Source organism: Cotesia glomerata, linkage group LG3, assembly GCF_020080835.1.
Source record: "Cotesia glomerata isolate CgM1 linkage group LG3, MPM_Cglom_v2.3, whole genome shotgun sequence".
Lineage (NCBI taxonomy): Eukaryota > Metazoa > Arthropoda > Insecta > Hymenoptera > Braconidae > Cotesia > Cotesia glomerata.
In genome coordinates this window covers 16,913,743-16,940,156 of record NC_058160.1, presented here as the reverse complement: position 1 = coordinate 16,940,156, position 26,414 = coordinate 16,913,743, and the positions used below count along the sequence as shown (strand labels likewise).

The window sequence follows — 26,414 nt, the reverse complement described above, 5'->3', positions numbered from 1 at the left end:
GAGGAAAACACAACATTTTCGATAACTATTCCCACTAAGATCATTAAATTAACTGTAATGCATTAAAAACAGTCAAATTTGCGATAAATTAAACTTTGACCTCTAATAACTTTTAATTCGTTAGGTTTCTTTATGACCCACGACGGGCTAGCAATAAAAATCAGAAGAAGCAAAAATAATTTTTCCCATGTAATTCTTATGGGAATTAAAGAAATGCGATGCGGATAATCTTAATATTAATATTAAGAGCTCATTTTTTCACAGTAATTTTTTTACACCCAAAAAAAATTTTTAAGCCTGTTTAGAAGAAAAAAAGAGTTTTTGTTTTTTTTTTTTAATCACACTATTCTGCCCACATCTCCGCTCCACAAAGCAGTACCGAGTGGACTGCTTCTAGAAAAATTCTTCTCTTTTTGGTTCTTGGTTCCATAGTGTTGGTCATGATTCTTGCTAGGCTAGACACCGTCTTGCTGGCTTTCTTGCATGCACTGTCAAGGTGTTCGCGGAAAGATAGTTTCTCGTCTATTATTACCCCTAGATAGCGCAGGGCCCTCGTTGACGTCAGTGTTCCTCTCATGTCCACAGCGAATGGTTTTGGGAACCATTTTTGACGCGTCAAAACAACCATCTCAGTTTTCTGTTTGACGAGTTCCAGGTGGTGCTTATCAAGCCAAGTCTTGACAGCGTCAATGGTTTCCCGAACTAGTAGTTTGGCCTCTTCTACGCTGTCTACTGTTATTGTGGCCGCAACGTTGTCTGCGAAGCCCGTTAGCTCTACTTGCCCTGGCAACGGGATTTCAAGGAGTATTTGGAGTCGGATTGTTTTGAAGGGTAGTCCAGCTCCGCGAAAGTGACGTTCGCAATGCTTCCTGGTGTTCCACTTCCGCTGTTGAAGGACTTGTTGTGGAGCCATGAGTGTGTTTTTTTTTTTTTTTTTTTTTTTTTTAGGGGGGGGGGAATCCTTTTTACGGATTCTAGGCATAGCTGTTTGGCCTGGATATGTGGCGACTCGACGCAGCGTCATACTAAAACTCGACGCTGACGCCCCTACCCACTAAACCCTAAACCCCTTTCTCTTCTATCCTCTGATCCCCCATGGTACCGTCGTGAGGCATTTCTTCGCGGGGGGAGGAATTAGCTGCCGCTCTTCCTTCTGGTCGCTAAGATGTTATTTCTTCCTTCTAGATTCTGTCTTTCGCTCTTTTCCTCTCAGTGGATCACAACTCGGTAAGCAAAAGTGCTTTTGTAGCAAAAGTGCTTGTGGTGTTCCAGGCAGCTTCTGACGACAACATTGCTTCTACTATTGACTCTGGTTGGGTTCTCTTTTTCAGAATCTTCCCCAACTCATCGCGCTGTTGGTTGAAACGTGGACACACAAAGAAAACATGCTCCGCATCTTCATTGACCCCTGGACAGGACGGGCACTCTGGGGTATCATCGTGCTTAAAGCGGTGAAGATACTTCCGGTAACATCCGTGTCCTAATAACATCTGCGTTAAATAATAGTTGATCTCACCGTGACTCCGGCTGAACCACACATCAATCCGAGGTATGAGACGGTGCGTCCACCGACCTTTCTCTGAAGCATTCCAGTCTTGTTGCCATCTTGCGATGCTGTGTTGCCGTTCTTCCCTTCTAAGTTCATCAGGGCTCAGTGTGGTTGACCTTTGTCGTTGATATAGGTTCCGTCTTTCCTCAGCTAGGACTCTGAGAGGCAGAGTACCGGAAATAACACACACTGCTTCCTCTAATATTGTGCGGAAGGCGCTAGCTACTCGTAGGGCACTCAGTCGATATACTGGTCCAGCCTTTCTCCATGATTCTTGCGTCTTTAATGCGTCGGCCCAAATGGATATTCCGTAAGTGAGCACTGATGTGACTACTGATGACAATAATAGCCTCCTGCTCTGTTTTGGGCCTCCGACGTTCGGCATCAGTCGTGCGAGACTAGCCCTTACTACTGACGCTTTGGCACTGACATGTTCCACTTGCTGCTTGAAGTTGAGTCGGGCATCAAGCATCACTCCCAAATATCGGATATAAGGTTGTGATGTGATTTCTTGTTCGCCGACTTTCAGCTTAATGGTCTCTACCACTTTTCTGCTGGTAATAAGTACTGCCTCAGTTTTGTGTTGCGCCAGTTGCAGGTTCACTGCGTCCATCCATCGGTTAACGTGCTCAAAAGTGAGATCGAACATATGATTTATCTCGTCCAGATGTTTGGCAACGATCACTACGGCTACGTCATCTGCATATGCTACGAGTTTGACGTTTCTTGGCAGAGTTAGTCTTAATAGACCGTCATACATAATGTTCCACAGGAGCGGGCCTAGAACTGAACCTTGTGGTACCCCTCCAGTAATATCATACTCCCTCGGACCGTTCTTCGTGTCATACTTCAGGACCCTGTTTTCAAAGTAGCTTGCTACGATCTTAAGGAGGTATTCTGGTATATTCTTCTCTTGGAGGGCCTGCATGATGCATTTCCAATTGGCGTAGTTGAAGGCGTTTCTGATGTCTAGTGTCGCCATCAGGCAATACTTCTTCGTTCCACCTTTCCATCTAGTTCCTGCGATTGCTTCCTTGGCCGAATCAGCAACCTGTTTGATTGCGTCCAGGGTTGATCGTCCTTTCCGGAATCCATACTGATTGTCTGCCAGGAGTGGGTCGACTACTGCTTCAATTCTCTGGTGAATTATGCGCTCAAATATCTTACCCGCCGTATCTAGCATGCAAAGTGGTCGGTAAGATGACGGTTCTTCTGGTGGTTTCTTCCCTTTAGGTAACAGTACCAATCGTTGCTGTTTCCACTTACGAGGAAAAGTCCCCTCCTTGAGGCATGCATTATAAGCGTCGAGGAATAATGTTGGAGCTGCCTTTATGATGGTTTTCAAGGCTATATTAGGGATTCCGTCCAATCCCGGCGCTTTATTATTCCCTACACGGTTACAGGCCTCCAGTAGTTCTTCAGTGACAGGTGGAATGTCGTCCAGTTCGCCTGGCGCCAACTGGTAATCGAAGTTGCGTTGCTGTGGGAACAGTGCAGTGACAATTTTCTGAAGAAGTTGAGGACACGTAGGTGATGGCATTTGTTGTTTTTTCAGGTGGGTCATAACCACCTTATAAGGCCTACCCCACACGTCTTTATTCACCTTGTATATAAGCTCTTTCCAGCATCTTCTTTTGCTCTCTTTGATGGCTTTATTCAGTTCACGACGCGCCTTTTTGTACTCTGCGATCAGCTCCACTGAGTTGAGCCGTTGATAGCCGCGCTGGGAGATTCTTCTCTTTCTATGACACTCTTTACGGAGGACGCTGATGTGGTCGTTCCACCAATGCACCGAAGGTCTCGAATTTATACCACGTTTACGAGGCATACTGGCATCACAAGCATGTGTTACTCTCCTCATCAGGTCCTTAGTATGTTGTTCTGCACATCCAGTGTTGATCGGATCACCATCGAGGGCTATTAGCAATGCTTCTGGGTCAAAATATTTCACCTTCCAACTAACGATGTTAGGCTGCTTGATTGGTCTCTTGAGGTTCTGGTCGTTTGATATTTCCCAGAATATCGTATGATGGTCGCTGGAAGTGTAGATGTCCAACACTTTCCAGTTGTAGTCACCTCTAGCAAGGCTATTACTGACAAAAGTGAGGTCTACAATTGAGCTTGCGTCACCTTTGGTGTAGGTCGGCGTATCACCACTGTTGAGCGAAACTACATCTAGTGTAGTAAAGGCCTCTAGTAGTGCTTTCCCTCGTGCGTTGGTATGTTTGCTGCCCCAGTCAACTGCCCAGGAGTTGAAGTCTCCGGCTATCGCTACTGGATGGTATTGCTTCGCATCTTCAGTTAGTCGATCCAAGAAATCAGTGAAATCAACAATGGAGAGGCTAGAGGGTGCGTAGCAGCTATAGAAGCGGATGCCCTCTACTGATACTGCTACAAAGCCGGCATTGCTGTTGTCGACTGCATTTTGGAAAGGGAGCTTGCCACATGACCAGATGACAGCTTTGGATGTGCTATCCGATTCCCAGGGTTGAATACTCAGGTGTTTATATGGCTCTGCTATTAGTACCAAGTCAAGCTCTATGACCAACTCAAGTCTATCTAATTCTCGCACGGATTGCATGAGCAGGTCATGCGCTGCCTCACAATGGTTGAGATTGAGCTGTAGTATCCTCATGGTTGTTTGTTCGTCAACTTCTGGAGCACCTCCTGAAATACCGGGCACCTGTGGGTGCCGGCATGGTGAGCCACGTCCTTTGCTCCTTGCTGCTCAGCACATATTGCACACTTGGCAGGATTTTTACAGTCAGAGATACGGTGCCCTTCTTGTCCACATCTGATGCAGAGTTTAGACCGGTCTACTTGGCTTTTACATTAGGACCCAACATGTCCGAAGTGCCAGCATTTAAAGCATTGGACTGGTCTTCTAGTTGCTCTTATTCGGCAATTGACCCAGCCAATCCTTATTTTGCCGCTTCCTTCCAGTAGCTGTTGTGCTCCAGCTGCTGGTAGTGTCACTGTAGCCGTTTGCGTACCTCTGTAGGCCTTACGGATCTTGATAGCCTCTAGTGGTATTTCGCAAGTTTCTCCGGTTTCCGTTTTCAGGGCAGTCTGAATGTGATCCTTCGTCGTGTCATCATCAATGTCTCGGATCTCGATGGACTCCTGCGGTCCTTTGCAGATTACTTCGGCCTCTTTTTGAAGAATATCCATGATGGTCTTTTGCAAGGCTTGGCCTTTGTCGATACTCTTCTTTGAGAGCGTAATCAGCATGTCCCCAGTTTTGGTTTTGTGGATCTTTTCCACGGTTGTGCGGACCTGTTCGTCAGGGACGGCCTGCTTTATACGACGCAATATTTCGGCGTACTTCTCCTTCTCGACCGGACGGATGATCAGAGCGTCAGGCCTGGTCCATTTTCGCGGTTTCTTCCGCTTAGGTTCCGGCCGGGGCTCTTTCGGCGGTTGCTTTGGGAGTTGCTCTCTAGCTAGCCTTCTCTTCTCCTTCTTAGACTGTACTTTTTCCCAGTCAGTCGTCTTCTTAGGTTCGTCGACCTGCCCTGCCAGTCGTTGGGGAGTGCTTTTTTTCAAGTCCTTCTTCTTTGTGACTTTATCGGTTGGCTCTGGCGAGTTTCGGTCCTTTCTCTTTCCAGGCCTTGTGTCAGTTTCACCCTTGTCTTCAGCGACTGATTCACCATCACCTTCAGCTCCGGTGTCCATTGCTTCGTCAGTCACGACGACAGCCTGACAGGCTTTCTCCGGTGTAGCATGAGAAATGCGCTGCAATGATGAGCGCCACTCCTCATCCAGCTTCTCAAACCTTTGAAGGGCGTTAGTTACACCAGTCATCTTGGATTTTATCTCTGTGAATGTTGACCTTTGGTTGGACGAAATCATTCAGCTCACTGATCAGCTTCTCAAGGCGTTTGAGCGCTTGCGAACGCTTCATTTCAGCGCTTGCGTCAATCGCTGCTTGTTGGGCATGTAGCCCGTTTCCCCTCTTGTTTGTTTCCTGTAAGTTACTCATACTTTTTTGATTTACCAGCGCATCGTACGGAGTGGAGCGGGTTGCCATAACTAGGAACGGGTGTACCCTCGGAGATAGTACTCCTACCCCAGTTCCCTGAGGCCTAGCCGACACTTAGCCAGTCCCGGAATACACGGACGGACTAGACTCGCTCGGAGCGGTGAAGATTCCGATCTCTAACACTCACTGCGTACTTCCTGATCAAGGCCCGAAGTGGCTGGCTCCTGATCCACTGCTGCAACTTTCACCTCGGCAGAGCAAGCTCACATCAGCCGTGGCCTGCATCGTCGGAAACTACGATACAGGTTTCGGACACTCCCAGTGAGTTACAGCAGGAACCAATCGTCTTGCTAGGTCAGTTAGTGTGACCAACCCATTAAAGGGGAGTTTTGTCCACGGGAGCTTATTTTGTTTGGTTATTTTGCTTGGCTCCTACCCGCTGTACCTCATCAACTAAGAGATTAAGTGTCATCCAAGGACAGCGAGCGTTCTCCCATCCGCTCGGGGAGACGCGCCCGGTAGCAGTATCTCTTCTGCCCCGAGTGTGTGTGTGTGTGTGTGTGTGTGTGTGTGTGTGTGTGTGTGTGTGTGTGTGTGTGTGTGTATAGATAGGTGAAGCCCTCGCTAGAACCAATACAGCTGCTTCGGAAACCGTGCGGTAGGCACAGGTTACCCTAAGGGCCCCTCGTGGTTGTACTGCCGCTATCTTACGCTGATAAGTTTTTTTGCTTCAAGATATCCGCCCATATTTCCGCTCCACCGAGCAGGATTGAGCAGACCACTTCCACAAGAACTCTTCTCTTTTTAGTTCGTGAGCCCGTTGTGTTGCTCATGCTCTTTGATAGACTGAATACCGTTTTGCTGGCTTATATGCATGCACTTTCGAGGTGTTCGCGACAGGATAGCTTTTCGTCTATCATCACTCCCAAATAGCAGAGTGTCCTTATAGATATCAATGGTGTCTCGTCAATGTCTACGTTAAAAGGTTTTAAAAACCCTTTCTGGCGCAACAACCATCTCCGTTCTTTGTTTCGCCAGTTTTAGCTGATGTTTCTCAAGCCTGGTTTCGACGGCACCAGAAGTTCGGCTTCCCCAACGCCCTCCGCTACTACTGTAGCTGCGACGTCATCAGCGAAACCTGTTAGCTGGACTAGCTACGATAAAGGAATGCCCAGTAGTTCGTCGTAGTCTGCGTTCTGTGAGGTCGAGCCTTGCAGCAAAGTCGGTAACTTCGTCTTCTCCGCTGTCTGAAAAGTTTGCTCTCTATTCAGCGGATTTGGTGTTGAAATCGCCAGCTACGATGACTTCGCCATTGAATTTGTAATAGCGTTTTCGATGCTAGCCACTGTTTGGCGCAACAAACGTATCCCTTTATTGGGTGACAGGTAAACGTTCATGAAATAAGTTGTGGAAGTTTTTATCCTGGCAAGTCCCATTCCACATTCGCTGTTGTTGGTAGTTACTTTGTTTGGATTCACAACCCAGATTGCCACGGTGCCAAATGCATCGGTAAACCATGTTTTGACGAGCAGATTTAAATATTGCTCACAAATGATGCAGACGTCAATCTTTTGTTTAAATGCATGCTGTCGTAGAAGGTTCTGTGCTAGTGTAGTACGAAGTGCCTTACAAGCCCTCGAACTAGAGATGTGGTCATCCTTAGCATCTTTATCCGGTCTGTACAAGAAGCATTTTAGCTGCTCAGTGCTGTCTACTGACTTATGGCTTCTTCCACCACATTTGTAGCAGCACTTGCTTCGATTTGGTCCTCTGCAGAAGCGTGTTGGATGCCCATAGCCAAGGCATTTGAAGCAGCGAGTTACTCTCGTTAGTAGCTGGATTTGACAGTTGACCCATCCGATTTTTGTGCGTGTTTTCTTGAGAGCTTTAATTGCGTTTGCTTCGTTGATTCTGCATATCGCTGCCCGTTGACCTCTTGGAGTGATCTTCATTAGATCAATGGATTTAATCTCTAGGCTGGCAATAAAATCGCGTTCGAGTGCTTCAGGTACGTCGCTTTCTATAGAAACTTCGTCCAAGTCGAGAATTTCAATTGTCGTAGGCGTCAGCGTCGTAATTATACCAATCCTCGTGATTGCTGAGCTGACCGCATCGGTGAAGGCGGTGCTGTCTTCGGTCTTGCGGCTCATCTATAATAGCACAACCCCGTTCTTTTTGTCTAATAAACTTGATATATACGCCTATCTTCGTGGGGTTCACTTTGTTTTTGACATTTTTGAGGAGATCTGCATAAACTTGCCCTTCAACTGGCTAGACGAAGACCTTCTTTATTCGTGGTTCCCTCTTTTTGTTTCTTTTATGACTGTTTCTAGGGTTAGAGCTATAATTTGCTTGTGGCTATAGAGCTTCACTTGATGTAGCCGTTGTGTAGTGGAGAGCTTGTTTCTTTTTACTTCCCCGCTTTACTTTCATCCAAGTAGCTTCGTTGGATGGTTTCTTCAGTGCGCTCGAGTTAGAGGCTGATGGAGGGCTATGCGTAGAAAGCAGTCTTTTCTTTACATTGTTAGTATATTTCATAAAAATCTAACTATCAAAGTCGTCCTCATGGTGCAACTTTGAAAAAATTCTGCCATTTTCTGACTCAGCTCGACAAACTGAGTCAAAAAATATCGTTCGTTCAAAAGTTTATATATATTTATATATATATATATATATATATATATATATATATATATATATATATATATGTATATATATATATATATACTAGCTGACCCGGCAAACGTTGTTTTGCCATATAAATAATTTCCTAGTAATTTCTAGTGTAGACAAAAAATAGCTTACTTATTGTAAGTATGTATGTATGTTAGAATGTGTATATTGTATGTATGTAAGAATGTGGTATATGCGTGAAATAAGCATGGAGCGCTGTGAACGATGAGGGAATATAAAAATAACAAAAGGCAAACATTATTTTTAAGTTATTATAATTTATTCCTTAAAATTATATATCATTAATTAAACAATTACGACAGTAACACTATTAAACAATATCAATCTCTTAATGCTATAGCGTGAACAATATTTTTTGTTAGTCCATCTTTAGCTAACACAAACAAACTGGATGGTTTACCCACTCGAGAGCATGCCACGTATAATTGTCCGTGTAATCGGATCATTGTTGGTCATTTGTTCTTCGTCTATTGACTGTGAAACGGCGTGATTGTCGTTGTTCTAATCTTCTGACTTCATTGCGTTCAGCTCGTGTATCTTCTGGCTCTTCTTGATGCAATTGCGCCATTCTGACACGTGCATCAGTATTTTGTTGCTGGATTTGTTCTTCTGTTCTTTCGGATCTGCTATTTCGCAAGTTTCGAGCTTTACTTGTACTGCGGCTCAAATCAGCCCCTTTGCGTTTTCTTGGTATTGCTCACTGTACAAAACATACATAAATAGAATTGATGAAATTATTTAATGATGAAAAATGTTAAAAGTATAATTAGGGCCAGGATTTTTGCCGCAGTTTTGAAATGATTAGTTTTAATTTATGAAATTATAACAAAAATATAAGTTTTATGGAAAAATTTTTCAAACAAAAGTAAAAAATTAAATTTTATGAAAACATTGTCTCTTATAATTTTTTCATACAACCAATATTTTCATTGACATTTCAAAATAAAGATTCATAATGATTGATTTTTTGGAAACTATGAAAATCTTAATTGTTCAATTACATTTTTTTAATAAAATTAAATTAAAATCACATTTTTATAAGATCAACAACATTTTCGATATAAATAAAAAAAAGTATACTTACAACACAAAATCCGTTGCTATTGGAAGCTCGTGTCACGTGTTGAGTACTTTTGAGGTTATAAAATCACTTGATTAACTAATCGTGCAAAATACACTCAAAATTGATAATTTAATTTTTATTGATAAAATAGGAATGATTAAAAGTTAATATGAGAGTTACACTGAGATAGCAAAATAATAATTGTCAACGTTACTACTACACTTGATGCATAAACAATAATGATGGCCGACAACTGTGTAGGGAGTGAGAAAGAAAGGAGACCGGCTTCGTTCTCATCCCTACTCCGTGCTGTTTACTGGGTCAGAAATGACACCTGTAGACATCTGGCGGGGATAACTAATTCAATGACGATTGATCAGTTTTCGACCGGAGAGGAAAAATGATTAAATTACTAAAATGGCTATTAAAAAATAAGGGTTGATCGTAGAAGGGTGAAAATTGAGGATTGTATGTATTTTTGTATGTTGTATCATAAAAGAATAGAAATTAAAAATTTTGTCTAAAAAATAAAAAAAAAAATTAGGAAAACGGTTGACCTTAAAGGCCATCCCTGCAACTTCCCACTAGATCCGTTAATACCTGGGCGCTTAAAATTGCACCTACGAAATACAATCTATGTGTTGTTTCGAGCTTTTCGAGCTCAAAAAGATACCCTTTCTATGCTTTTGGGCTCTTTGAGCTCAAAATTCTGATAGAAGTTTCGTAAAAAAGTAATTTTTAAATTTTCAAGCACAATAACTTTTAATGAACGAACCGATTTTTTCGCGGTTGGCGGCATTCTACGCAGTTTTTTTAGCCTCATAAAGAATTTATAAGTTTTTATTGGTCAAACTATAAATTTCGGAGTAACTCCGAAAAAACACTTTTTTCGGTTTTCTTTCATTCACGATATCTCTCGAACGAATCAACCGATTTCGAGTGGATTGGCGGCGATCGACGTGGTTTTTCAAGGTTAAGAGCTGAATAGTTTGAAATCGATTGGTGAAGCCGTTTGAAAGTTATTCCAAAAAAACCACTTTTGAAAAAATTTTTTTTTAGATTTCCTAAAATTTCTTAAAATCTATCGGTCCTAATCAGTTCAAATTGACAAGAAATCTAAGTTTAGCCAAGCCATTTTGAATGGAACCAAACTCGATGAAATCGGTTCAACCGTTCAAAAGTTATAAGAGGTTTACATACTTACACACACATACACACACACACACACACACACACACACACACACACACACACACCTCGTGTCAGGCCTCCTGGGTCGCGCATCGGGCGCCTCCCCAGGTGGCGGATAGGGGAATGCCCGGCATATGTGCACATCAGATGCGTCGGGTACCGAGGAAATAGAGTACTCGGGGTGGACCAAAACCTAGCAAAAGATGATATGAAAATGATAGATCAATTTCAAACATTGTCTACGGTGCAGAGGGGGGATACCTCAGTGCCGGCGAGGAAAGGCGTGCAAACGGGCCTGAACTCGTCGTTATCAAGTTACCGTTTGAACAGCGGAGTAGACCCCATGGCTCTGCTGTCTAACAATGCTAGCAAGGTTACAGGGAGTACAAAATCAGCCTAGATGGCAGAGAACGGACAGCTGAGCAACATTCCTCCAAAAAGTGAAGGACCTTTTGCTCCTGTCACTAATCAAACCTACCGAGGAAGAATCAACTCTGTACTGACCGTTACAAGCCAACAGTCACCAATGGAGAGACTTGGCATCAAGATCGAAGAGTTAGCCGACTTCATAAAAGACAAGAAGAATCTCCATTATGAGATCAGAAAATTGGTTGTGTCTATTAGGACGGCATATAGTCTGGCCAACAAATCACCAACGACGTCGGCGTCAACGACTCAAACATCTCCGAGTCTGAGCAAAAAATCACAGCCACCTCTGGTCACTCCTAAGAAATTATCACAGCAAGGAGAGGGCAACAACAAGAAGAGGCCGCTGTCCACGCCCAGTCCTCCCACAGAAATTGACAAGCCAGCACAGAAAAAAACAGCCCGGAATGATACCTGGACCAAAGTGACTCGGCAAAACAAGAAAAAGAAAGAACAGGAGCCAGCGGCTCAATCTGCTACAGCCCAAAACCAGCCAAACAACAGTGGCTCCAAGAAACCGAGGAGAAAGAAGACAAGAACTAAAGCTGTGCTTGTCCAACCAGCTGAAGGGCGAACATACGCCGATCTCCTCAAGGAAATCAAGGCCAAGGTAAGCCCTGTTGAGACGGGCGTAGACATAAAGTCTATTAAAAAGACGAAACACGGAGGCGTTCTCCTTGAAATGGCTCGAAAGACCAAAGACAGCAAGGCTTTCACTAATGCAGTAAAGTCAGCCACTGCAAACATCGGCACAGTCAAGACGCTAACACCAACAACAACGATCGAGATCCTCGACTTGGATGAAATCTCTACCGAGAGCGAAGTCCGTGAAGCACTTAAACGTGAATTCACTGATAGCCTGGAGGTCAAACGGGTAAATTTGACAAAACCTATACCACGAGGCAATCGGGCAGCCTTCTGCGAAGTAGACGAAGCCAGTGCGATCAAGGTCCTTGACAAGGCCCGTATAATGATCGGTTGGGTGAACTGTCGTATACGCTCAGTTGCAAAAGTAACACGCTGTTTTAAATGTCTTTGGTTTTGGACACCTTCGGCTTCGGTTTCACAACGCGACCTTTCTAAGCGGAAGTGGAATGCCAAGAGGCTTGATCCAGAGGCATTGCAAGCTTCACTTGCACGAAGCTGGTCTATCCTTCAGAATAACCCGACTCCGGATACCTGCAGCGGGACGGAAAAGGCAGTGCTAAATACGATGAAGGAAATTGCTGCCGCATGTGACGCCTCTATGCCGCGGCTGAAAAATAGGAGTTTTCACAGGCCGGCGTACGGGTGGTCAACAGACATAGCAGAACTTCGCGAAAGATGCCATAAGCTACGTCGCCTCGCAACGAGAGCCGCGAAACGCTCCCCAAGCGAGGACTTGTATTCAAAAGAGTACAACCAGGCCAAAAAGACGCTAAACCGAGCCATTGAAGCATGAAAAGCGATATTGTGGAAACAGATCTGTAATGATCTCGACAAGGACATCTGGAGCAAAGCCTACCAAATTGTCACCAAACGACTTGGAAAGGCTTCACCAGAAGCGCCGAAGTCTCCTGCCTTAATGGACAGCATTGTAGCGGAGCTTTTCCCCAAACACCCGCCGCGGGAGAAGAAACACCCTTCACAACTAAGGAACTACAAGACGCGGCCAAGTAACTCAAAACAGGAAAGGCGCCCGGCCCTGATGGCATCCCAGCATCGGTGATCAAGACTGTAGCCCTGGAATACCCAGACATACTCCTGAACACCTACAACTCATGCTTGGCAACTGGCACGTTTCCCGCAGTCTGGAAGCGGCAAAGATTGGTTCTGCTAGATAAAGGCAAAGGTGGCCCTGTAACGCCCTCGTCGTTCAGACCACTTTGCATGCTGGACATTGCTAAGAAATTGCTCGAAAAGCTTATACAGGGAAGACTACGTAACGACATCGATCGTGCTGGAGGCTTTGCCGCAAACCAACATGTCTTCCGAAAAGGACGTTCAACAGTCGGCGCGATCCAGACAGTCGTAGGGACAGCGAGAGAAACATGGACTATTAGCCTCGTAAAGCTCGTAAAGTATGCATTCTCCTCACGCTAGATGTCAAAAACGCATTTAACAGCACGAATTGGGGAGACATCCTAGACGCTCTGGAACACAAATTTGACGCAAAGTCAGAGAGTTTGGCACTAATCGACAACTACCTTGAAGAAAGGAAGCTAATAGCGGAAACTGCAGAAGGACCACAAGAATACGCCATAACGGCTGGCGTGCCGCAAGGCTCAATAACGGGGCCCGATTTATGAAACGCCGATTATGACGAGCTTCTTAAGATTCTGTTACCAAAGCAAGTAGAGCTAACGGGCTTTGCAGACGATGTCACAGCCACGATAATAGTAGACAGCGTAGAGGAGGCCGAGCTACTAGTTCGGGAAACCATTGATGCCCTCGAGACTTGGCTCGATAAACACCACTTGAAACTCGCCAAGCACAAAACCGAGATGGTCGTTCTGACTCGTCAAAAATAGTTCCCAAAACCATTCGCTGTGGACATGGGAGGAACAACACTAACGTCAACAAGGGCCCTGCGCTATCTGGGGGTAATGATAGACGAGATACTATCTTTTCATGAACACCTCGATAATGCATGCCAGAAAGCCAGCAAGACGGTGTCTAGCCTAGCAAGAATTATGATCAATACCATGGGACCAAGAACAAAAAAGAGAAGAGTTCTTCTAAAAGAAGTCCACTCGCTACTGCTTTATAGAGCTGAGATATGGGCAGATATTTTAAAGCAGAAGACCTACCGGCGAAAGATAGCAGCAGTACAGCGGCGAGGCGCTCTCAGGATTGCCTGCGCCTACCGCACAGTTTCCACAGTGGCTGTATTGGTCATTGCGGGAGCCACGCCCATCGACCTATTAGCGTTCGGGAGAGTTAAACTCTATGATGCTAAAGATAGTGACGAAAACATGAAGAACGAAAGAACAAGGATAAAGGCGGAAACGCAGCAAGAGTGGCAGGACCGATGGACATCGGAAGAGATGGGCAGATGGACAGCGCGCCTGATGCCAAACATCAACGTCTGGCTTTCTCGGAAACACAGGGACACGGACTTCTTCCTGACCCAGCTATTGACGGGACATGGGCAGTTGAATGCCTATCTTTTTAAGATGAGTTTGCACAGCACACTGACGTGCAAATACTGCCCAGACAAAATTGACAACGCCGAGCACACGTTTTTCGAGTGTGATCGGTGGAAGGACGACAGAATCATCACCGAAGAAACACTAAGCATAACGCTCTCCCCAGAGAGATTGGTAACCTGCATGATCACAAAAGAAGAAAACTGGTCAGCTGTCGCAGCCTACGCCCAGCGCCTTTTAAACGAAAAAACCGCAGAAAGCGATTAGAAACCAGTAGTAACAAGAAGTAGGTGTCGTGAGACACAAGATGGACTGGATCGAAGTAATGCTAACGCGGTCCCGATCCAGTCTTCCCTGTAACATCTATGGGAAAAGAAGAGAAGAGGATGTTTAGTCGGTATTGTTGCAAAATAATATTGACTTCTGAGTCCGACATACCCAGGCACCAACACCTAGTCCTGGCACCAACACCCAGTCCTGGCATACGTAAATGTATTTTACCTCCTCTATAAAAAAAAAAAAAAGTACACACACACACACACACACTAATACAGACATAGTGACAACCTCGTGGGGATAGTCAGGGAAGCTTCCTGTGACCTTCAAACGTCGAGATCTGATGAAAACTCGATTTCTGCAAAACGGGGTGAAAACAATAACTTCCCGATTTTTGAAAATCTGAGATTTTTAGCGGGAAGTTAAAAATTTTTTTTTTTTTTTTCCAAACAGGCTTAAAAGTTTCTTTTGGGTGTAAAAAAATTACTGTGAAAAGATGAGCCCTTAATATTAATATTAAAATTTTCCCTATCGCATTTTTTTAATTTCTATAAGAATAACATGGGAAAAATTTTTTTTGCTTCGGTCGATTTTTGTACCGTTTAAACAATTGATTGACTTATAAATAACTGTTCTTATCTTTATAGAGAACTGAACGCTTTACAAAAAAGGTCTGAAACAATTTTTTGATTTTTCCACGCGTTCAAAAGTTATTCAAGATCAAAGTTCAATTTTTCGAAAATTTGATCGAATTTTATAAATTACACCGAAACTGTTGGTTTCAGTGTCAAAATAAGGATCAAATTTTTTGTCAAACATACATTGGACTTTTAATAAATGTTGACCAATGATTTTTTTTTATTCAATCAAATAAATATCATGCTTTTAAGGAATTTTTTCGCAATAAACCGAAAAATAAACAATCTTATTCTATTATTATGATCACTTTCATATTATTAATAAATTTTTCTCAAAAAATTGCTTATTTATATTACACGGAAAGAAAAATATGGGAACTATTCCCATAATTTTATAGGAACAGTTCCCAGGCAATTATAGGAACTGTTCCCATAAATTATGGAAACTGTTCCAATAATTATAGAAAATTTTCCCAGAATTATGGGAACATTTCCTATAACGATGTGAATGGTTCCCATAATGATATAGGAATGGTATATTTATATATATATATATATATATATATATATATATATATATAATATATAAAATTCTCGTGCCACAATGTTCGTTCCCATACTTCTCCGAAACGGCTTGACCGATTCTCATGAAATTTTTTATGCATATTCACTAAGCCTGAGAATCGGCTACTATCTATTTTTTTAACCTCTAAGTGATAAGGGGTGTTCACCCCAAAAATTTATTTTTTATTTTTTTGATAAATTTTTTTTTTTTTAATTTTTTTATCATGTGGCATCAAAAAATACATACAACTCTAAATTTGCACTTTTTTATCACCAACCCTTGCTTTTTAATAGTCATTTTCATAATTCTATCATTTCCTATCCCGCTCGATAACATCAATTATTATCACTTGGTAAGTTATCCCCTCCATGTGTCTACCGGTGTCACTTCTCACCCTGTAAACAGCACGGAGTAGGGATGTTACCTCTACAGTTTTCGGCTATTATTAGTGTTTATGCTTCAAGCGTAGTAGTTAAACAATTTACTATCTCAGTGTAACTCTCATATCAAATATATTCTCGAGTAACTTTATTATTTATTTATTAATAACTAATATTATTGAATATAATTAATTATTAATAACTAATAAAATTATTAATTTTGAGTGTAAATCGCACGATCAGTTAATTAAGTGACTTACATAACCTCTAAAATACTCAACACGTGTCACGAGTTCCCGCAAACAACGGCTATTGAGTTGTAAGTATAAATTATTTTTTACGTTTATTATAAAATCAAAAATTATTCTTTCTTATTAATAACGAAAATATTGTTGGGAATGGTGAAAAACGAATTCGGTGAAAGTTAGATTTTTATTACAATTGGGAAATTTTTTTTTGTGTTTACTTATAAGAGCTCTAACTTCGACAGAATTTATTTTTTCACTATTTCTAACAATATGTATTTTCGATATAATTAAGAAACATAAAATTTTTCGCTTTCGTGAAACTATCTAATTTTTACATGTATATTTAATGTAATCAAAGATAAAATAAATGATTAATATAATAATTAAATAATTTAATCAGTTCTATTCATGTGTGTTTTGTATTGTACAGTGAACAATGCCAACAAAACGCAAAGGGGCCAATTTGAGCCGTGATACAAATAAATCTAGAAGCATTCGAAATAGAAGAGCCCAAAGAACCGAAGAACAAGTTCAGGAAGAAAATATTGGAGCGCGTGTGAGAATGGCGCAATTGCGTCAAGAACAATCAGACGATACACGAGCTGAACGCAATGAAGTCATGAGATTAGAACAACGACGATCACACCGTTTTACTGTCAATGGACGCAGAGCGAATGACCAACAACGCCAACAGGCACATCGAGCATTTGTAGCTACATCATTTCTGCGTCTAGCATTCCAGTATGAGCCCGATATTGAATATTATGCTCATTCAAAAGTAGTAATTGGTGCTATGGACAAAGAATGCCCGTATTGTCATGCTTTGAAATTCAAAAATGAACCAGCCGGGATGTGTTGCGCGTCAGGGAAGGTACCTGTAATTGAAACACCACCGGAACCATTGAACAGTTTGCTTATCGGCACAGATCCAGATTCTAAAGTGTTCCTGAAGTCCATTCAAATCATTTATTAAAAACATCAGCAACACAGACATTGATATTGACAATCGTTGGGTCGTGCCATATTCGCCCTTGCTGAGCAAAACATACAATGCTCATATTAATGTTGAGTTCTGCAGTTCTGTGAAGAGCATCAAATACATTTGCAAGTGTATCCATAAAGGCAGTGACATGGCGGTGTTTAGAGTGGAAAATACCAATGTGAATGCTTCTCCAGTAAATAAAAACGATGAAATAACGCTCTACCAAATAGGTCGGTACATCAGCTCCAATGAAGCTGTTTGGCATATCTTTGGTTTTCCAATTCATGAACGGAATCCAGCAGTTGTTCAGTTAGCCGTTCATCTTGAAAATGGTCAGCGTGTATATTTTACGAACGAGACAGCGATTGATCGTGCTATAAATCCACCAAAAACTACACTCACTGAATTTTTTGAATTGTGTAATCGTGCGGATGATTTTGGTGCCTTTGCACGTACTTTACTCTATTCACAAGTACCACGCTATTTCACATGGGCTCAAACAAAACAATGGATACCCCGCAAGCAAGGCTCACCAGTTGATGCATGCCCCAATTTATTTAAATCAAACGCCTTGGGGCGAGTATTTACAGTGAATCCAAGACAGACTGAGTGCTTTTATTTTCGATTATTGTTGGTTAATGTTACTGGCCCATTGTCATTTCAAGATATACGTAAAGTGAATGGGCAACAGTATACAACGTATAAAGATGCATGCCTTGCACTCGGCTTGCTAGAAGATGACAATCAGTGGGAATGTATGCTTGCTGAAGCAGCATTGAACTGTACAGCAATACAAATTCGTCTACTATTCGCTATAGTGTTGACTACATGTTTTCCAGCCCGAGCAGAGATATTGTGGGATAATCACAAAGATTCAATGACTGATGATACATTGCATCAACATCGTACACGGTGTAACGATCTAGCGATAACATTCAGCGACGATATGTACAATGAAGCATTGATTGCTATTGAGGATCTTTGCATTATCATTGCCAACTTACCACTCAGTCATTTCGGTATGAATTCGCCAAATCGAGGTGAAACTGATTTAATGAACACTGAAATGAATCGTGAAATGCAGTACAACACTGTAGAAACGGCGGCGATTGTTACTTGCAATGTCCCACTAATGAATGAGGAACAAAGAACCATTTACGACCGCATTATGCTCGCAGTTTCAGCAGGACAAGGTGGATTCTTCTTTTTAGATGCACCAGGTAGAACTGGCAAGACATTCCTTATTTCGCTAATTCTCGCCAAAATACGATCCAATAATGGCATCGCATTGGTCGTTGCATCATCGGGCATTGCGGCAACTTTATTGGATGGAGGCAGAACAGCTCATTCAGTATTTAAGCTACCACTAAATATTCAAAATAACCTTGACGCAGTGTACAACATAAAAAAACAATCGTCCATAGCCACAGTGCTGAAACAGTGTAAAATTATCATCTGGGATGAGTGTACCTTAACACACAAACATTCGCTTGAGGCGTTGAACAGGACATTGAAAGATATTAAAAACAATGACAAACTATTTGGTGGCACTCTGTTAGTCCTTTCAGGTGACTTCAGACAAACACTTCCCGTCATTCCACGTTCAACATACGCTGATGAAATCAACGCCTGCTTAAAATCATCGACATTGTGGCGTAATGTTGAAATAGTACAGCTGAAAGTAAATATGCGCGTTCAAATGCTTCAAAATCCATCCGCTGAAACATTCTCAAAACAACTCTTAGATATCGGCGATGGAAAAGTCACTATAGCTGAAACTGGATACATAAAATTAGCGAATGATTTCTGCACAATCATTGATTCGCAAGATGCTCTCATTGAACGAATATTTCCTGATGTACACACGAATTACATAAATCTCGAGTGGCTTGCAGAAAGAGCAATGTTAGTTGCAAAAAATGTGAACGTTGACATTTTAAATCTGAAGATACAACAGTTATTGCCAGGAGACTTGGTATCATATAAATCTATTGATACAGTTTGCGATGACACTGAAGCTGTAAATTTTCCAACAGAGTTTTTGAACTCACTAGATTTGCCAGGCATGCCACCACATAACTTACAATTGAAGGTTGGATCTCCAATAATTTTGCTTCTTAATTTGAACCCGCCACGGCTATGCAACGGTACGCGATTAGTCATTAAAAAATTAATGAAAAACGTTATCGAAGGCACTATTTTAAATGGCAAGTTTCGAGGTGAAAATATATTGATACCACGAATACCTATTATACCCACAGATGTGCCAATTCAATTTAAGCGTATTCAATTTCCGATTAGATTGGCATTTGCAATGACTATTAATAAATCCCAAGGCCAAACAATGTCTGTTTGTGGCTTAGATTTGAGCACACCATGTTTTTCACACGGACAATTATACGTTGCATGCTCTCGAGTGGGTAAACCATCAAGTTTGTTTGTATTAGCTAAAGACGGGCTAACAAAAAATATTGTTCACGCTGCAGCATTAAGAGATTAATATTATGTAATTAATTGATTATATAAATAATTATTACTTTTGATGAATTAAAACAATTAATTTTTGGTGTTTTGTTATTTTTAAACAATATTCCCTCATCGTTCACAGCGCTCCAGGCCTTTTTCACTCGTATTCCTCATCCTTATACACTTTCAATAAGTTAGTAATTTTTTTTCTACACTAGAAATTCTCTAGAAATTATTCACATGGCAAAACAACGTTTGCCGGGTCAGCTAGTATATATATATATTAATAATTTATAAATTTAATAAAAAAATTTATTCATTACGAGTCGATCATGTATACGATTTTTATTACTTGTAGTTATTACAAACTCCACTCTTCAAGTAAGTCTAGTAGATGAATAGGTAATGAATCAGTCTTCCAAGCATCAGGTCCGAGGTTCGGTTCCCGCGCTCGCTGGATTTTTTTTTATTTCTATGGAAATAATTATATACAAATAATTTTATATAATTATATATAATCTTTTTTACCCGGGATACAGATAAGTTACCTTTTGAGAGTACAAACGTTAAAATTTTTACAATCTGCCACATCTACAATTATTATCTGCCACTTTACGGCAAGTTTACATCAAGACTTGTGCTACAGTTTATGTTGGAAATGTTATGACCAGTTTCGGCAACAGATTGTCGACAAGTTGAAGTACAAATTGATGTAAACTTTCGGTAAGTTTGGCTATCAGGGTGTAGACTTAGCCCAGCTCCGACTGTACTATCAGGCGTTTTCTCTGTGGTTTCCCCATGATTCTGTTCCAACAGCCTAAAAAGTTGAGGTTCAGGGTGAATACGGTACCGAAAGCACAAGTCGGGCCACAGCCGCAAAAATAAAGAGCAGTAACCAAGCAAAATCATTAATGTTGAGAAAGGCTTGGGGTGTAAAGGGGCATAAAAAGCCTATACACTAGAAACTCATAGAAATAGAAAATAGAAAAACAAATTAACTCTGATAAATTAATAAATATAATTTTTGAATTATAAATTTTAAGATAATTGATGTTCTGAGAACATTTTTTTTTTTTTTTAATTAGAATAAAATTGCAAGTGTCAAACAACTAGGCCAGTGTCAATATCTGGGTCTTTTACCTTATATATGATTTCCGTATAGTATTACACTGATAGAAAGATTTATTCATATTTAATAAGCTTTATTAACTGTTAATAAATGATTTTTTAACATCATAGGATTTAATAAATATTTATTTACAGTTAATAAATTATTTATTTAATACGATTTATTAAATGTTAATAAATATTTGTTAACAGTTATTAATAAGTAATTTATTAAGTACAATTTATTAACTGTTAATAAATATTTATTAACGATTAATGAATATTCGTTAACTGTTAACAAATATTTATTTAAAATCAAAAGTAAAAATAGCAATTTTCATATAAATTACAGTCATGGGTTTACCCGAAAAAAACTTGAAGTAAAATTAGCTATAACTTTTCATAGAAATATAGCGGTATCTTTACAGCAACTTATTGTAGAGCAAACTTTTCGGATTTCTTTCCCTCTAAAAACGGCACCAGCTTTCTGCTACTTACTGTACAACTTTACAGCATGTTACCGACAATACCCGGAACAGCAAGACTTGTCGTAAACTTTCCGTTAATTTTACTATAATCACGGATATTCCAAATCTTGAAGAGAAAGTGTGGCTATCAGGGTATATATATTCATACGATATAACGCGGCTTGTCAGCACGATAACGCCACAATAGCGCTAACAATTACTAACCAATTCTTCTCAAATTCAACATGCTTTATCTATCGATAAAGACCAAGGTTAAGTTCAAAGATGAGCTCAATCGGGCGAATATTTTCCCGGGTAAAAAAGATTATATATACTTATACATAATTATAAATGAAAAATGACCCTATATAATTATATAGAATTAGATATAATTATATAAAATTAGACTTAATTACATAGAATTATATATAATTATTTCTATAAAAATAAATAAAAATTCGGCGTGCACGGAGATCGAACCGGGGGCCTGACGCTTGAAAGACTGACACGCTACTTGTTTACCTCTGAGACTTACTTGACCTACGAGACTTACTTGTAGAGCGGAATTTGAAATAACTACAAGTAATGCAAATCGTATACATAATCAATTTTTATAAGTAAACTTAATTAATACAGTTCCTATTATTTCATCCACAAAATACTATAGTTTAATAGATTATTAATCATTGGAGTAGCAGACTCTGAGATAAAAACAAAATGTTTTATAGTAATCACAAAATACCCACTGAAATAAAAAAAATTATATACAATTGTATATGATTCATATATAATTATACATGATTTCCATATAGTTACACTGATAGAAGAATTTGTTTATATTTAATGAGCTTTATTAACTGTTAATAAGTGATTTTTTAACATCATGGGATTTAATCAATATTTATTACCAGTTAATAAATTATTTATTAAATACGATTTATTAAATGTTAATAAATATTTGTTAACAGTTAACAAATATTTATTTAAAATCAAAAGCAAAAATAGCAATTTTCTCTTGACATTTTTTATAACTCGATAGCTGGAATACATGATAATAATTCAAATCACTAAATAAATTAAAGTTTTTAATATTTAAAAATATAAAAGATAATTATGAGCTGTTATAGAATTCGGTATATTACAATAAACGTTATTATAATATAATATTATTAATGCAATTAATTTATAAAGATGATTTTTGTTTATGAGCAATTTTCATATCATATGACATTGCAAATGAAAGAAATTCACTCAACAAAATATTTATTAAAATTTAATAAATTAAATAATTGTCTTCAAATAAATTAAATTTCTAATAGTTAATAAATCTTTTTATCAGTTTACATATCATTATATATAATTTTATATAATTGTATATAATAATGTTTGTAACTTTTGTACAATTCTATAGAATGATATAAAATTATATATGATTATATATAATTGTGTAATCGAGCGAGGTCGCCGAAGGCGTCCGAAGGCGACCGAAGCTCGATTATAATTGTATTGATAATTTCGTTCGAAGAGATCACTAGGTAGTACCGCCTTTGTACGCATATTCACATCACAAAGTTCAACTGTAAAAACAAATATAAAGCGTTTCCCAGGTAGCTGACTTATTTATCCTCATACAGTTTAGCTAAAGCTTAATTTGAAGAGATCACTGGGATGGTGAAAGATGGGTGGGAGTGATCTCTTCAAACGAAATTATCAATATAATTATAATCGAGCTTCGGTCGCCTTCGGCGACCTCGCTTGATTACACAATTATATTTCAAATATCGTTCTCGAGATCACTAGGTAGATGTTCAGAGCTGTAACATGTAAATTAAATATTAAGTAAGAAACAATAAAGTTCAATTAAAAAAATTTTTTTTTTATTAGGAATAATGAACAATTAAATTATTCATTACAAATTGAATCGTGAACAATTTTTTTTTTTTTTTTTTTTTTTTTTTTAAACATAATTAGGTAATATAAATAGTTAGATAATAAGTAATATTAAGATAATATTGAGGACGCAAACGTGGTTTTATTGTTAATTATAGGTATGTTATAAAACTTCTCAAAGACTTTCGATTTATTAGACCATCCTGCAAGACTTTTTATAATACTTATATCAACTCCTTTGTTTAAGGTAGTTGAAGTAGACGCATGTCTAAGACTGTGAGAAGTATAGTTTTCACCAACTTCACACTCAATTAAAAAATATCTTATCCATCTGCTGATTGTATCTTTTGATGCTTTTTTATAAGGTTTTTTAATTGTTAGAAAAAGACTCATTGTTGTTTATTATAGTAGATGTAACAGTTAGATAATGTTCTAATGTCGAAGCTACGCATAGGTTAATATTATTAAATTTTGGAATAATTAAAAGTGGCTGAAATGCACCCTGTCGAGAGGATTTAATCCTATCAGGGATTTCAATTTCATAGCCATCATTTTTTTTATGAATATTTAAATTATTTTAAAGAAATTAATTAAATTAATTAGATGTTCAAATGTGATGTTCACTTTACAGCGCACAAAAAAACGTAATGAGGATAAATAAGTCGGTTACCTGGGAAACGCTTTATATTTGTTTTTACAGTTGAACTTTGTGATGTGAATATGCGTACAAAGGCGGTACTACCTAGTGATCTCGAGAACGAAATTTGAAATATAATTATATGTAATTGTATAAGATTATATATAATTATTAAAAAATGCTGCATCTCATTATGTATTATTATATATAAGTAATATACAATAACATATAAGTTTATATAATTATTTATAATTTTTTTTACTCGGGTTAGAAATGACAGAATTTTGAAATTTTGAAAATGGTAAAAATTGATGTTTTTATTACTTTAACTTGGTGTAATTACTGAACTAGACAAGATATTGAAATTCCGTAAATTGCATCGTAAAGCTCGTTTATATAGCTTCAATTTTCACTCCTTGAAAGTGGTAATAGCTCCAATATTACTCCTTTTAGAGTTCGTTTAATGAAACAGTTTTACTGTTGCAGCCGTTTTAAAATTATTGGCTACTGTATAATGGTATAAACATGATGTAGATTCAATAATCATGATATTGATTAGTCTTTTATGTAATGTATTCGGGTAGGTCGTCAGTAATTATGTCACAAATTAGTTCTAAATATTGTCTTCTTCAATTGAAATTTCATGTGGTTCTAAAATTCTGATTAACTTGGAAACTGTCGTTTCTAAGCAGTCACTTAAAATGTGGACATTGATAAATAACATCTCATAATTTTTAAAATTGTTAAATAAATATTCGAGACACTATTTTACAAGAAAATTTTTTGAACAAAATTTGTTTTAAATAGTCTTAAATTTATTATTGAATTGTTTTTTTAATCAATGAATTAAGATATGTATTATCATTATTATTATAAATCTACTTCTATTTCGGCTGCCGAATGGCTTTTTTTATCTCTGGCGATGTTGTCTTGGTAGACTTAGTAGTAAACTTGCCTCGGTTTGCGGTGTCATTCAGGAGGATACTTGTGTAGTTGACACTGTCCTACTTGGTGTTTTATTCGGAATGTCCTTATATCTTTTGGAAGCCAGACCGTATGCTGTTTCAATGATCCTAGCTAGCTTCCTCATTTCGGCATGAATGTTTGATCTGTTCTTGTTGTAGTAAAGCAGCTCATTAATTTTCATGCCATTGTCGTTGATCGACTCGTACCGTTAGGTACGAATTTCATTCTTTCTCGGCTGGTGGAGAAAGGAGAAAGTTGGCTTGCTAAAAATTCGAAAAATTTTTTTTTGTTATCCACTAGGGTTGAGCGATGCACGTTGCTTTGAAAATTTATTCATTGTGATACCTTAAAATAATATAATTTAACCCGTTGAGGACACACGGGGTCCAGTGGACCCTAGGCAAACTTTGAGGCAATTTTAAATTTAGAAGGAGATTTATAAATGAGAAAGATGGAACACTAAGTCTCATTTATAAATCTCCTTCTAATTTAAGTGTGCCATCTGTTGTCGGTTGAAGTCTAACCAATAAGTTGTGATACGTCACAAAGGTCTCCATACTTAAGCGACTGCCCGAAATTCTTAACTTCATAATAAATTTAAGTTTTTCAAACTTCATTAAATATTGATTTTTTTCCTTAAAATATATTGTTTTACAAATATAATAGCGTCGGTTTTTTTTTTTTCGATATCGTAAAAATCAAAATTTCTGCGACTTTTTTTTATAGAAAAGTTCAATTTTGTAAGTTTTTTTTTTTTTTTTTCAACGATTTCTCAGTATTTTTAAATCATTAGAAATTAAAAATAACTAAATAAAAACTTATTAGTTTTTGAATTAGTAGATGAAAAAATAAACACGGTGTTTCATAGATTAGGACTCCTTAATATCAATAAATAAATAAATAATAATTTTTTTATACAATTATAGAATCCTGCTGAAATAATGTTGTTAGAAGAGCATGAAGAAGAAGAAGAAGAAGATGGAGAATCAAGGAGTTGGCGGCGATAGCAATATTTATCCAATCATTTGTGGATGAATTCTGTTGCAAAATGAGTTATTTAAAAATCTACTACGTGCTTTTAAGAAAATGCATGTTTATTTCTTATGTAATCAGTGTATCATTGAATGGTCGTGTATTTGAATTTACGTTTTTTAACTTTCATAATACTTAATGTAAGATACGTTGAAATAAATGTCATATTCGTTGCATTAAATGTATTTTACGTTGAAATTATAGTTATATTCTACTAAATTTAAGTATCACAAAGAAACAAAACACATAGCAAAGGGTCAAATAGAAAATTATTACCAGAAGTAAAATAATAGGCAAAAAAGAACGATCTTTCTTATTTCTCTAACAAATCGCAATGTTTTGTATAATATTTCTACTCATTATCCCATTTTACATTTTAAATGCAAAAATTATGAAATAAATAAGCATTTGTAAATTTGTTATCTTTGTTTATTATATAGTTGGTATTTAAAAATATAATGGACTGATCAAAATTTTCAAAAAAACGTATTAAGGAGATCCACGCGAAGTAGTCAAATTTTTAAAACTTCCTAAAAATTTATAAATTCAATCTACGTAGCCTAATAATTAACGAAAAAATTAGAAAAACGGTTGACCCTAGAGGCCATCCCTGTAACTTCCCGCTAATTCCATAATTAAAAGCTCAATATTGCATTAATTACATTTTAGAACTTTGTAAGCTCAAAAATATAATTTTCGTGTCATTTGAGCTCTCCGAACTCAAAAG

The 26,414-nt window shown here is 38.5% G+C and overlaps 1 protein-coding gene across 1 annotated transcript in view; it reads left to right on the top strand.

The window, feature by feature from the left end:
• LOC123262304 (zinc finger protein swm) overlaps positions 1-25,868 on the top strand; it is an 84,442-nt gene extending 58,574 nt beyond the window's left edge. Inside the window, exon 9 of the mRNA XM_044724488.1 lies at positions 25,582-25,868. Within this exon, the coding sequence (XP_044580423.1) occupies positions 25,582-25,662 (81 nt within the window). The 3' untranslated portion in view covers positions 25,663-25,868. The remainder of the gene's footprint in view (positions 1-25,581) is intronic.
• The last annotated feature ends 546 nt before the right edge of the window (positions 25,869-26,414 follow it).